Source organism: Pristiophorus japonicus, chromosome 4 (assembly GCF_044704955.1).
Source record: "Pristiophorus japonicus isolate sPriJap1 chromosome 4, sPriJap1.hap1, whole genome shotgun sequence".
Taxonomy (NCBI): domain Eukaryota; kingdom Metazoa; phylum Chordata; class Chondrichthyes; family Pristiophoridae; genus Pristiophorus; species Pristiophorus japonicus.
Window position 1 is genome coordinate 200,795,162 of NC_091980.1, and position 15,319 is coordinate 200,810,480.

General features: G+C 41.9%; 1 protein-coding gene across 6 annotated transcripts in view; it reads left to right on the forward strand.

Annotated features, from left to right (window-relative positions):
• The window catches only part of meis2a (Meis homeobox 2a), a 123,099-nt gene that overhangs the window by 10,808 nt on the left and 96,972 nt on the right, over positions 1-15,319 (forward strand). For all 6 annotated transcript variants that reach the window (XM_070878997.1, XM_070878991.1, XM_070878992.1 and 3 more), the window contains one exon: positions 3,912-4,029. In XM_070878997.1, coding sequence (XP_070735098.1) covers positions 3,912-4,029 — 118 coding nt within the window. The remainder of the gene's footprint in view (positions 1-3,911; positions 4,030-15,319) is intronic.

Genomic DNA, 15,319 nt, shown 5'->3' on the forward strand with positions numbered 1-15,319 from the left:
AAGAGAAATAATATCTTTTTTTCATTTGTAACACTACAGGATAGATTACATTCACACTTTTGCTTTTTAACCTTTTTTTAAAACTCTTGATACTAACAACTGCCAAAGTGAAGTATTTATTGGGCGAGGCATATGTTGCTATTTATTGTTGCATATTGTTTAAATTAGAATTGATTTATACTTTAAACCTTTTACCTGCCTTGCTCTTGAACTGTTAAAAGTGTCAGTCAGTTAAGTTTGGATTAAAGCAGTTGAACACATTTTTAAAAGGATATAGATTGGTAGACTAGAAATTCAAGTACCGTTGATTTTTGCCACACTGTTAATTTTGATTGCATTTTAGATAATGAAAGCAACTGAGAATTGTTATTTACTAATAACCATCCTACCCAAGCCCCCCAAATAAAATAAAGACAGAATAATATGGCTAGCACGGAAATGTAAGGCAGTAATTCTATCGCACAGTTATGATGATGTCATAAACACAAGAGCAAAGCTTGAGCAGTTCATGAGTATTCGGAGAAGCCCAAGATTGAATTACTGCCTTAAACTCATTGCCAGCTAATCATTCTTGGTAATATATGGTGCATACCTAAGTTCATTTTTAACTTTGCTTTACCATTATTAATGGGTTTATTAAGCACTGTACAGGCAATGCATTTTAAGTGAAAAGGCAATATAGATAATATTTATAGGCTTAGAAGTATATGGCGTATGTGACTGCACTGTAGTACTGTACTACCAATGTTTTATTGACTGGAGATTATTATTATATATAAATTACATATAATAATTTAGGGGCAAGTTATTAAACCGGATAAGCACTATGTATTATGATGAGTCATTATCAAATAACACATATGAGATTGGAAATGGTTCAGAGACATGTGTCTTTTTCTTTGATGGTCAGAACATCTACTATTGCTTCACAGTTAAATATTTGATGGCATATGCTATGCATTGCGTAGTTGTTTTATATGCTTTTGGAGCTAATTGCTTTTCATTTTGGGTTTTGAAGTTGATATTATTTTGGCAGTATTGTCAGTGATTGGTGCTTTATGCAGAGGCTACAGAAATATGTTACATGGTACAGTTAAACATGTGGAGGTTAATATTTTGTCTAATACAGCCCTATTTCTTTGAACTGTGTAGTAGTTTGAAAAAAAAACAGCATGCTTTCCAAAAAGCATGCCAAATAAGAATTTACCAAATATGTAGCTTAACTTGTCAGACAGAATTCCTGACGGTACTATATCAGTATTAGAAAGGGAAGATATACTGGAAAGTGCACAGAATCAAATACCACAGCAAAGGAAACATAATTTGATAAACTGTGGATGAGCCTGGTTCTGTCCCATAATGGAAAGTTTGGCAAATGATGCACACGTCATATATTGATAGAAATAGCTTTCTTTCAGAAAGTGAGGTAAGTAAAGGTATTTATATTGCTCACTAAAACGCAGGGCACTGACAAAAGCTTACTATATCAGAGTATTTTATTAATTTGCTCCGGACTTTGGTCCTCTCTCTCTCGTACACGTTGATCCTCTTTCTCTCTCTCTCTCTCTCTCTCTCACACACACACTTTGATCCTCTCTCTCTCTTTTTCTCTCTCTCACACACACACTTTGATCCTCTCTCTCTATCTATTTCTCTCTCTGTCTTACTCTCCCATTTGCCTCTCCCTCCCCCTTCCATCTTCTTTTAACAAAATTCAATGACAGTGCTAAATCAATTTCTGGCTTCTAAGTGAGAAAACAGTGGCAAAATTGTGTTTGCCGCGGACGATAGCGTGTGTAAATGAGAGAGACTGTATAGTGGCAAAGTGTTCTCCTGTGGCCCAGCTAGTACAAGCTTTGCCCATATTGTCTCCTGCTTTTATATTAATTACAACTTGCATTATCAGCTGTGAGTCTGTAGACCAGCAAATAGAAAATACTGCCCCTGGAGACCTAGCTTCTTGTATCTATTTTCGCGCTCCTATTATTGTGCTGCACTCACTCTTCGGCAAAGCTTTCTCTCTTTAACTCTGCTTTTTAACTCAATTAGGAATGAGTATGGGGCGCGTGGGAGTGGGGGTGGCTGACACATCCATTCTTGCCTGCTATTTGTTAATGCCGGGAATTACTATATGTGAACTATATATCCTTAGATTGTATGTTGTGCATAGTACCAAGGCAGCTATTGCTGCCATGTATTGCCGCAAATGGGAACGGGATGCTTATTGATGATAAGAGTACAGATCAAACTGATGTGTGGAGTTATCTGTTCTGAAATCAGAAGTAGCACACTTCCCCCCCCGCCCCCCCATCCCCTTGCATCCAATAAACGAATCAAGGAAAAGAATTGCGCTAATGACAAAAATGATGATGGGTTTTTGCTGACATTTACCATGCAACATAGAAGAGGTGTTACCGGGTAATTAATGTAGTTTTTACATCTGCGGTAAGGGGCTGTAGTAACAGACAACTTAAAAGAGCTTGTAGTGCATAAAATTAGCCACACTATGCGTGTCCTTTTAAACCATCATCTAGGTGAACGTGTTGCATTGGTCTTGTTTCTATAGGAAGGTTCTAGCTCTGTGTTGTTACTGGACCAAATTCACGCAGAGCTATTGTTTCTCCTCTTTTCCATTTAATTCTTTTAGCTCTTTATCTGATTACCATCCGGCAAACAGCTGACGCTAAGAGGCTGCAGCAGGCTGAAGAACCCCTGCCTACTGTTTGCCTTCAGCTCGAAGCTATTTGAGTGGTTTCCTAGCTTAGAGATAAAAAGGGACACTCGTAGGCAACAACCTTTCAGAATCCAGGCACAGGTTGCTGCATCTCTGAATTTCTCGATGGCTCTGCTTTTATTTTAAAATCTGTACGCATTTGTTGCTGTGGTACAGCCGTTCTGTGTCTAGTCAACAGTCATCCTTTGCAAATTCATCTGGTTTTTATTGCTACCGTCGACTGCACAATGGTAAAATTGTTGGTTTGTGTAGATTTGTCTGTTCTTTTCCTGTACTTGTTTCAGTGCTCTTAATATCTCTAATACTATCTTGTTTTTTTTAGAAAATTTAAATGTTTATATATTTATAATTTGAGTTGTAATGCCTATTTATTTTAATCATTTTCTACTCCAATATTGTTATTAGCTGATACAGTGCTGCTCATTGGGGTGCCTCACAAGCCAAACTGTCTGTTTGGCAATGATGATAGTGTGCAGGTGTCGAGTATTACAAATCTAGCCCAAAGGCTGATCTGTTTCACGTGCCCCTTTTCTTTTTTTTCTCTGCGAGAGGAAATTCCATCTCTTCCCTGCCTTCATGTGGTGCTGATAAAGCTCTTCCTGTACAGTAGAAATCCTGTTTTCCTTTAAGTAGCGGCAGGGCATTGGGAACGATCAGGAAAGGGGAGGGGGACCAGGAGGAGAATACATTCTGCACTGCAGTAGCAAGCTGTAACTTTCAGACTCAAGCATTTATCTGTTTGATTGCAAATGTTATTAACTTTTTTTCTCAAAGAGGAAGGAACAGCATTAAAGCAAGCAAAAGTAAATATGTATGAGTCGTCACTGTAGACTTAAATACCAGCTGTTCCTTTTAATGCACCAGTAAAGACTTCATGACCTATGGTTAATTTTTAAAACAAAAGATTGCCGTATATTATAAGACAGTTACTTACAAAGATTGGACCTTAAAGACCAGTCTAACTTTCAGCACAGGACTCTTTATATCATTGTCTAAAAACCTGTTGCTAAGCACCAAGGATAGTATCATTGAGAAAATGAATGCATTTTGGAAATGATCGGCTCCCTTATATTTTTGTGTTGTTAATTTATTTCCTTTTTTTGTTTTCTGTGTTCTGCACTCGGTTTGGGAATATTAACTGGAAAAATCCTTTGGGGTGTGCGGATCTTCGTATCAGAACCCATCATCTTGGAATAGAGACCACGATGATGCAACGTCAACGCACTCTGCTGGCACACCAGGACCCTCCAGCGGGGGCCATGCTTCCCAAAGTGGGGACAACAGCAGCGAGCAAGGTAAGAGGATAATTCTCTCTTCGTTCAATGTCGGCATGACTAAACAAACTCCACCTTCCCACAATATGGTTGCATGCGTCATAAAGCAAACATCAGTATCAGAGGGTGGGTGCATAACCGCAGAAAAGCTGTCGGTGAAAACAATTTTGTTTTTAAAAGCCAGCAATATAAGTTGCATGAAGGAAATTATACGGCAGTTAATATGGATACAGCGGTAACAGGTTAAGTAACAAGTGCTGCTACAGCCTTTTGTCTTTTAATATGAATAATGTTTTTTCTGGACTGTATAAATAAACCCAATCCATTCAGGTGCCAGAGGTCACAGCATACTATATATTTTGTGACATTTATCCACTTTTAGAGAAGCCTTGTTGTTTGCTTTTGCTCTGTGAGTAGTGACTATAGTTTGTTACATGAATTATTGTGGCATTAGGGAAATACCATGGTGACATAGAAACTAATAAGTGCTGTACGATTGTAGTACTATTATAAAGGAAAACAGTGGTTTTATTTGAATTCAGTCTGAAAGCTGGAACAAAAAAATCTCATCTTGCTGGTATTTATGGGTGCTATACATTTGTTTTCTCTGTCATTTCGGAAGATCCTGAAAACCTAATCTTTGAGAAGTATTGATTATTTCACATGCATAAGTTCAAGTGACCTGCAATCTGCTGAGCACTTATTGACTGTCTTCTGGGCTGAGTGCAGTGTTTTTCATAGATGCCACAGATCATATTTTAACATGGAAACCTAGTGAATGTCACTTATCGAAGACAGAGTGTATTTGTTCTAAAGTTAATTGCAGTTTTTTTAATAGGTTAAAAAAATTATGGAGACAACAGAGAGTGAGGCTGATTAAATGGTGAAATGAGGCCATCTTCCACAGAGCTGTTTTGTGAGAGGCTCGGGTTTGACCTTTTGCTTTGCTCAGGAGCCTGATGCTTCATTTTTCACATTCTTGCAATTACGTTAACGCTTGAAGCATTTTGACTCCAAGTCTGCTTGCAACGCCAGGCATAACTCAACACTGTGAGTTTTTATCCTTATGCAGTTTCATTAACAGGTCGCTCGGGTCCCAGCTGAAATTCAAAACTGTCTGGTTGCAGTGGGTTTGCTGAGTTATGGTGGCAAGATACAGGCTGGAACATAAAGGAGATAGCCCTGGGGGTTTTGCTGCTGTGTGTGTCTGTGTCTGTGCGTGTGCTTGTGTGTGTGCATATGTAAGTATAATCAACTGTTCATGTTCAGAGGTGTTCAGCTTTGAAAATCAAGCTATTTCCTCAAAACTCTGCTCTTAAATCAGTCAAAATTTCTTTTAAAAAGTTTATTATGTGAATCAAAATCAGCATCAGAGTTTTGTGCTTGTTTGAAGAATTCTTTAAATATGGACCACTCCTGTTTTCAGTGTATCTCAAGAGATAAAAAAATAATTTATGGCAGCTTAAAAGCAGGAATAGGTTTAAAAAAGTATTGCATGTGCACCTTGTTTGAGAGTCAAAGCAAAAACAAATGTTTTGGACCAATAGTGGTACAATGGTTGACAATTTTATTGTGAATCACTCTAATCGTGCTGGATTCAAATGTAAACAAATCTTATGAAAGCTTGTCAAATTCCATGGAATAGTTATGTAGTAGTAATCATTTGGATACAGAATGCAGATTGCATATTATGAGCTTGAGGGCAAAAAGTGGCACACAAATTGATTGATAAAGTTACCAAGTTCAAGACAAACTTAAAAAGTCAAAAGGCACCAATTTTAAATCTAAAAAAGTTATACATAGTGCTGGCTTTATACTTCTCTCCACATGTGGGGGTTCTGTAGTCAGATGTGTGGAATAATACTTGTGGCTACTGTTTCATATTTATTTCAAAACATTTTTTTAATGCAAGACATAAATCACATTATTCCCACAAGGCATTTGCAGTATCATGGGACTCCAGCACTGAGCACCTTCATTCAAAGTTAGATACAGTGTGAAATTCATGAGACCTGCAAATGTATTGAACATGCATAACATTATGGCATTATAGAACAATGATATAGCTTCTGTGTACATGATTCACATCTGTTTATTCTATCATTCCTCTTTCCTGAGACATTTAGGGCCATATAATCCTCTGCATGTAAAGTTTAATCTAAAAAGTAGTAGTGAGTGAACAGAGAAGGAAGACTGGGATCAAGGAAATAGAAAAAAAAAGGAAAATTGTAGATGCTTCTTCCGAATGCTGTCCCTGCCCTGACTGCACCCACCAGGTAAATCTTGACTACTTTAGAAATTATATATCCAGGTTAATTTAGGTACACTTTTTATTTCACAATTGATAAACTTTTAATGTAAAAATAATTGGGGGGAAAGAATGGCATTTGGGCTTATCCATTTTTGATTCACAGAGCTGTTTTCTTTCAGCTAACCCCTCCCCCAGATCACAAATGCATTCTTCCACTCTACCCCCCTCCCACAGTTCACAGATGCATTCATCCACTCTAACCCCACCCCCCCGTCAATTCAGAGACACATTTACTCTCTCCTTCCTCCCGTCCCCAAGTTCTTCTCACTGCCACTCCCAGCTCCCACGCCTACGCAATACTGTCACTTTGCCCTTGTGACACCAGCTGTGGGGTGGAACTCCCTGATCAGCAGCAGAGTCAGCAAAAATGATTGCCAAAGTTAAGATTTCTTGACCATAGCTTGCATCACAGAGTTTGCCCCCAGAGAGAAGCAGCAACGTCGAATGCAAGTTCAGAGTGAGGACTGGAAGTGAGAGGAGCACCAGGGAACTGGATTGCAGCAATCTCCCAGTCAGGTCTCATGGATCAGCAAAGCTGCTATTGCAGCACAAACTCGCACTGCATCGGCGGATCTGCTGCCCCAAGCGGATGAAAAGTGTACAAATTTGCATGCATTGCATATACCTGCCCATGTCGCCAATTGGTAGAAAACATGTTCAGAGTTTTCTTCTGTTTTTACCTCCACTCTGACTCTTGCCCCATGCTAAAATGTGTATTACACAAGTTAGTGGAAGCATTTGCTTAAGCCCTCATGCGCTTATTTGTACTGCCAATATGGCCAACATGCTCCACCCTTTGCTTCTGATTGGTCCCCTTGGAGGATAAGCCACACTCTGAAGTTTCACAGGAATGTGTCACTGGAACCGCCTATCCCAAGGTCTCACTGACTTTGCAAATTGTAATTCGATCCACTTTGACTCCCTGAAGCAACAGAGGACAGAGCTCCCCAGAAGATAGCAAGGGCCAGCCAAAGTGCCTTACCCCAGTCCAAGTACATCCCTTCCCCAGCCAAAGGCCTGCACCCCAGCGCAAGTGCATGCCTCCCCCAGCCGAAGTACCTTACCCCAGCGCAAGTGCATCTTTCGCCCCGTCCCTCCCCCCCCCCCCGACCATAGATGGGGCATTGTGTATGGATTGTTGACAGGTTTATTGGGTGAATAGTGACAGTGTCGTGACTTCTGCATATCATCCACTCCAACGATGTCCCTTGTAGGGGGTTGGAAGAACGTGATCCGTCTTTCCTGAGTTCCCTCTCTCCTCTCCAATCCCCCCCCCCCACCCTCCATGCCTCTCACTCCCCCCTCCCCACAGCCTCTCACTCCCCCTCCAGCCTCTCTCCCCCTCCCCACCCCAGCCTCTCTCTCCGCCCCAGCCTCCCCCCACCCCGTCGCCCCAGCCTCTCTCCCCACAGCCTCTCTCACTCTTTTCCTCAGCCTCTCTCTCCATCCCAGCCTTCCCCCCCAGTCTCTCTCTCTCCCCTCCAGCCTCTCTACCCCTCCGCCCCCCTGCTTCTCTCACTCTCCCCACAGCCCCTCTCACTCTTTTCCCCCAGCCTCTCTCTCTCACCAGCCTCTCTCTACCCCCAGCCTCTCTCTACCCCCAGCCTCTCTCACTCTCCCCCAGCCTCACTCCCTCCCCCCACCAGCCTTTCTCTCTCTTCCCCCCCCCCACAGACTCTCTCTCCCCCACAGCCTCTCTCTCTCGCCCCCCCCCAGCCTCTCTTTCACTCCCAGCCTCTCTCTCTAACTCCCCCCTAGCCTCTCTCACTCTCCCCCAGCTTCTCTCACTCTCCCCCAGCTTCTCTCTCTCTCTTCCCCCCCCCCCCTCAGCCTCTCTCTGCCCCAGCCTCTCTTTTTCTCTCCCCCCAGCCAGCCTCTCTCACTATCAGGCCCAGGACCACAGCTATTGGATTTCCAGCGGCCGCTCTTGGGCCCACGCCCGAGGGAGCGAGTTGGGACCTAGTGAGGGAGCGAGTCATGGAGGGGGGGGAGGGAGCGAGTCAGCGAGGGAATCAGCGGCGTCTCGAGCCTCAGGTCCTACTTCACTTGGAGGGAATGATTCTGGGCCTGGGAGGGGGGGCAGAGCCTGACAGGTGGCGGGGTTTCTCGCCTGTCGGTCAAAAAAGTGCAGAATGGGCAGCAGGGCATGACGGACGCATGTCTGTCAAAGAAAGGTGCAGTACAAATAGTTCGCTCATTAAAAGGCCAGTCAGGGGAAACTAGCTGAATTGCGTGGAGATTGGAAGCGAGAACAGAAACAAAAATGGAGTTATTGGATTTTTGTCTCACTACCGCCCTGCTGTTAGGCGTTAGCAGGGTGGCAGCTTGATGACATTTGTTTTAGAACAACAGCATTGACATACCATTGGAGGCCCATCTGTTCTGATTTTCAGGTGACCGTTGCTTTAGGCAGCCAGTGTTCCTGCCCAAAGAATGAGCATCCATACTGGTGCCATTGACTCGTGTAGGGAGGGCTTAACTGCTGCGTCCATTGAGGTGACCGCATGCTCCATGAATGACTACAAAGTGTCAATGCCATGCGCCAGAACCTGACGCAAGTTGGTAGTGGACTTCTCCACACTCCGACATATCGCAGAAGCTCCCTGACAGGGTGTTCCAATGATTTGAGTAACTGGCGGTGCAAAAAAGCATTCTTCCTTTAAAGGTAGCACCCCTGAAGTCTGCATCTGTGTCCTCTTCAGCAGAGCTATGGTGCACTTTACCTCCGGTGAGCTGTTTCTGAGCCAACCTTACCACTTGCACTTGCTCCTGCTCACTGGTGCTCATTGAATCACCCAGTGCAGACGCTTCTAACTCATTATCTATAGCACGTAGGTTGCTGATTTGTGTGGTGGCACTTGGAAGAGTAAGAGCAAGCGATGGCACCTCCTCAGGAGGATTGTCCATCTCAGTGTGTGCTGCAGCAAGGCCCAAAAAGGGGAGATGGGACAAGGATTAGCAGGTACAGGTTGAACCTCCCTTATCCAGCACCCTCAGTCTGTGCTGAATAAGGGATTTTGCTGGATGAGGGGAGGTCAGTGGCCCGAGGGTGGTGGCGGCCCGAGGTCGGGGCGGGGGGGAGGAGGTCGGCGCCCCAAGCGGTCGGAGCCCCAGCAGGTGTTGACACAGCCCCAGCGGGCCAAGTGTCGCGGGCCAAGTGTTGGGGCAGCCCCCAGCGGGCCGAGTGTCGGCGCAGCCGCAAAGTCGGGGTGGAAGTCGGCCATGTTATGCGCATGCACTCCTGATCGTCGGAATCATGCCGGATGAGGGGTGGTGACGGATAAGGGAGTCCCGGATAAAGGAGGTCCAACCTGTAGTTAAAAAGGTAAGCAGTAGCAGATGAGTGGCAGTGCAGTGCACCACCCAGTTTTCATGGTGAGCGAGAGAGTCAAGTATAAAGGCAGAAGACCGGGAACACTCTTTTCATGATTAGCCACCAGCCTTGCCATCTTCACTGTTGCATGTTCTGTCTTTCCTCAAATTATTAGACCAAAATGTTACAAACATTTGTAATGAATTACTTTGAAAATTCATTAAATATTTGAATCCCTCAAAAATGTGCAAACATGCCATTGATATTGTTAGATATATTTTAATAACTGTAGTTCTCTTTTCAAGTGTTTCAAAATAATATTGATATTTGCAATGTGCAACCTTCAATGACATACTGATAATCAATAAATATTTATCTAAAATCCATTGAATGGAACACAGCAACTGCCTTGTGACACAATGGTGATTTCAGGTGCAATAGACAACTGACCGGTATCACTATTTCAATATCTTGTCATGAATAGTCTGTGTCCATAAAGTCATGATGGAGCATTCATGTAAAAGGAGAAAATGTAACTCCAAAACAAGAGTGTATTTTCTCTGGTATTGTTTGCCACACCAGATAGTGGGAGATTCCCAATACCATCTGTGCAATAGGGTCCATTATGCGCGAGGTTAATTGTCCTTTCTGTGTGGTGTCCACGACCACTGTTCTTTATAAACAGGTGGCTCTTTATTGGCACAGAATCCACATCCTGTGCAGTCCAGTCCCTCACCTTCCATTCAGGTACAAAACTATTTGTAATAGGCTGATTGCAACTGGGTATATAATCAAAGCTTTGCACAAAAATCAAATTCTTCATAAACAGGGAAATATTTATCAGATATTAAAAAATCAAAGCCATTCATAATCTCATTCTATTATATTTTCCCTATTCTAGCTGTGAGCAGATGAAGATTGTCGGATATGCATGGCATGCATTCTGCAGCTATATTATTCTTTACTAAAAGCATCTTTAAATACATATTATCGCCAATTAAAAATTATTTCCCGAGAACCGGCATAACCCATTTAATATGTTTTGTTGATTATTGCAAAAGGAAAGTACATATTAACATCTATCTCAAGATATTAAAAATGGCACTTGAACAGTAACGGATGTCACACTTCTGAGAGATGCAAAACAGTCCTAAAATGCTGGGTGCTTCAGAACTGCCACCTGAAACTGACAAGCACATTTCAATCTGCAAAATTCCCTGGCTAAATAACCTCAAATTGTGTTTATTCATAACAATCCAACTTCCCCACAGATCCATTTTAGTAGCAGAATAATACATTCTGAATTTCTTGGTATAATGGTCCATACCTTTAAAACATTTCTGTTGTTCAACCTAATTTGAACAATGCTATGGGAATCTGTTAATCTTTTTAAAAATTTAGTGGCATGAATATTTTCCCATTATCAACATTATTCAGATCACTTATAAAACCACTATTTTCAGACATCAATTTTACATGCTATTTTAACATAGTAAGGATGTTTTAAATACATCAGATTCTATTGTTTCCTTATGCAAAGTACCAGGGAAAGTGCTTAGCAGTATTATGTAGTGTCAGTTATGGTTCTAATCTTTGTACTTACTCAGTTATAAATGATTTGAAGGCAGGTGCAAATAATAACGTATTTTTATAAATACATAGAATTACAGTAAAATATAATACTTGCAATTATTATAATATCATAAGCAGTTCAAGATGTGGCTCGATCTGATTTACTTTGAATTTTAAAAGTGAACATCACCTTGCTATATGTAATCTTACTCTTCTAATCGGACTCCTGAGATTACCTTTTCCTTAATAGCTTAAGGATCCCAACACCATTGATCAGATAATAGTAAACTCATGACATTCACAGCTGTACATTTGAAGTTATTAGACAACTATAACATGGGCATCACTGGGTCCGTCGAGTTTCCTGTGATTGACAAGTGCTGGCTGAGGAGCAGCTTCTCTTTAAACTGGGAGGACCAAAAATGTCCTTTTTATAACCCTGAGCCTTGTGGGTAAATCAGCACTTTTTACAATTTCATGAAGCTCTTCTGTGAAAATTTTGCGCATTCCGCAACTGGACAAACAAAATATTTGTATTTCATACCAATTAAATTCCAGTATAGATGCTTGAGTAGTGTTAAAAAGGATTATTGCAGATACATTCTGACAGGTTGATTTTCTTTTGGTCCTTTAACGGATACATATTGCACTGTACTGCCCACCAGTTCGATGTGGATCTACTAAGGCTGTCTAAATAAATGAACATTTAAGGCATAATATGAGGAAATCTGGCTATTAATGTTAAAATTGGTTTAAGTCAGTCTCTTTTGTTTAGGACAACTCTTGGGAACCAGGTGTTTTATTCCGTAAAAAAGAAAATGAACAATGTCTCCCTTTTTTTAAGTCAAGTATTTATGAACAGTAATGTTTTACACCTACTCAAATGTCACAGTATATACGCATTCATATGTACACACTGAAGACTTTAATCAAATGGAGTCCTGGAGATGCGCAGCACAGATATTTTAGATAGCTGTGGTCTGGTTTAGTAAAATCCTTTCATGTTTACTTTAGTTGGTAAACACCCTACAGTGACAGAAAAAGGTTAATGATATTGGAGTCTGGTTAGATGTTACCCTTGCATCCCAAGTTCAGTATGCCAATTTAGAATCAAAAAACTTAGCCAAAATGTAAGATAAAAAGAACTAGTTAATCATTAGCTATGCGTGGGAGAACAATTGATGTTGATACGAATGGTGTAAGATTGTTGTAAAGGGCACTTCTTTCAATTCATTTTTGTTAGGCCATTTTGTACACTTTGCAGCAATTGAGTAATCCTCGTATTGAGAATTGGCAGAAATTGCTGTAAAGCAGAATCTGTCATGCGAAGGACTGATAATCCAGCTTAACAACTATCACACATTAAAGAGTCCCATTCTATTAAAGGTTTATTTTAAATGCACTCAGTATCGGGCAATAAGATTTTCCTTGGTTCTGGCAGAGCTTTAATTCATCCTAAATGTTGTCTTCTCAGGGGAACAAAAAACATTTTACCTTTGCTATTTTATAAGTTCCTTTCTCATTCATGTATTATAGATCAAACTCCTATTTCTCATCCATATGCTGCCCCTTGGCAACATCATCTGAAAACATGGCGTCGGTTTCTACATGTACACTGACAACACCCAGCTCTATCTCACCACCACTTCTCTCGACTCCTCCATGGTCTCTAAATTATCAGACTGCTTGTCCGACACCTAGTACTGGATAAGCAGAAACTTTCTCTAATTGGGAAGACCGAAACCATTGTCTTTGGTCCCTGCCACAAACTGCATTCCCTAGCCACGGACTCCATCCCTCTCCCTAGCTTCTGTCTGAGGCTGAACCAGACTGTTCACAACCTTGGTGTCATATTTGATCCTGAAATGAGCTTCTGGCCACATACCCGCGGCATAACTAAAACCGCATATTTCCACCTCCGTAACATTGTCTGTATACACCCGTTGCTGAAACCCTCATCCATACCTTTGTTACCTCTAGACTAGACTATTCCAACTCACACCTAGCTGGCCTCCCACATTCTATCCTACATTAACTTGAGGTCATCCAAAACTTGGCAGCCTATATCCTAACCCGCACCAAGTTCCGCTTACCCATCACCCTTGCGCTCGCTGACCTACATTGGCTCCCGGTTAAGCAACACCTCGATTTCAAAATGTTCATCCTTATTTACAAATCCCTCCATGGCCTCGCCCCTCCCTATCTCTGTAATCTCCTTCAGCCTCACAACCCCCCCAGAGATATCTGCGCTCCTCAAATTCTGCCCTCTTGAGCATCCCTGATTATAATTGCTCAACCATCGGTGGCCTTGCCTTCAGCTACCTGGGCCCTAAACTCTGGAACTCCTTCCCTAAATCGCTCCACCTCTTTCCTCCTTTAAGACGCTCCCTAAAACCTACCTCTCATCTGCCGTAATTTTGTCTTACGTGGCTCGGTGTCAAATTTATTTGTTTTGTCTTATAATACTCCTGTGAAGCACCTTGGGACGTTTTACTACGTTAAAGGTGCTATATAAATACAAATTGTTGTTGTTAAACAATAAACTTATGAATATTTGAGTCAATTATACTGTTCACTATTGATATTTATAATCTCTGGCCCTATTCATCTGGCTCACTCTGAAGTAATACTCTGGGACCACCTACCTGTATTATTTAATATTTTATTATACATCATGAATTGGGAGCCCCCTCGCATTGCTAGATTGAGGACCTTAAACTCATCCTTGTTCTCTATCCTGTGGTTTCTCTATCGCAGTGTTGTACAAAATGCCTCTTCAGTCCTGCTTGCACCAAGATGGCTTTGGCCAAAGTTGAAAATTATTTCATCTGCGACCGTGTTCCTCCTTGTCCTCCTTGAGCTTTCTACAGTGGAGACATGCCTTCTGCCCCAATCACCTCTCTTCTGTTGTCAAACTGTGTGGAACTGGTGTTACATGATTCCATTCCATCTATCCAAAAGCAGTGTATCTCCAGTAATGGTTTCTCTTCCCACCCCAAACTGTCACCTTCTGAAGCCCCTAAAGTGGCCCCCTCCTATTCCTCCTCTACAAGCTGCCTCTCAGTGACACCATCACTACCCACCTATACCTATGCCCTGCTTTTTCAAACTCATAACCACCTCCACCAGTCTGCCTATCATGTCATGAGTGAGTCACACTTTCTTCAACTAAACATTGGAAAAGCTGAAACTATCATTTTCAGCCCCTGCTATAAGTTCTACTCTGCCTCTGATTGGCTACAGAATGGGTTAGACTCACTGACAGAGAAGCAGCAACATTTGAAACTTAGTCGTCCTACTCAACCCTGAACTCAGCTTCAAACCCCACATTCTAAGCAAAATTATTTACACCTGTGCAACACGAGACGCTGCCGCCCCACCTCGCCATCTCTGCTGCCGAAAGTCTGTTCCATGCTTTTTTCATCTCTAAGCTCAATTATTTCAATGCCCTCCTTCCTGGCCTCCCACCTTTCACAGAATTCAACTTGCTAAATAATGGAAACATTTACACAATAGTGGGACAAAAAAGTACTAACAGGAAGTAAGGTGTTGTAGATAGGAAGTACATGCAGATATAAGATTGTTAATATATATATTTCCTGGGATTGTCAATCAATCACAGTTAACGTTTACGATTCACGCGTTAATGTTTTGCCGACTAATTTTTAAACGGGTGTTAAAAGCGTAAATTACGCACAGAAGAATTTTTTTCCTGCAAAGGCAAAAGCTCTGTTTTCTGAAGTTATTTTAATTCTCTTTTCCTCCTGTCACTTGGGCCATGTGCTAACACAACCAAGTGGGCAAGCAGGTGATCTGCTCTCGGGTTTCAGCCAAAATCATTCTGAGATGTGCGAGAGCAGGTCCTTTGGTGACTTTCTTTTACATTTTCCCCTCACTCTCTGTGGCAAGACACTTGGCCTTGGCTTGGCACTTTAATAATTTCATAGTTGAGATTGAGAGCTTGTGGGGGGATTTATAGCTCTGAATCCACTCCTCAGCACTCCATGGTGCTTCATGCCACCTGGTGTGCCAGCATGCCCCCTGACAAGGACGACTTTAAAAAAAATTCAGACCATACAACTGCGCTAAGCATTTGCACAACCATATTTGTAAAG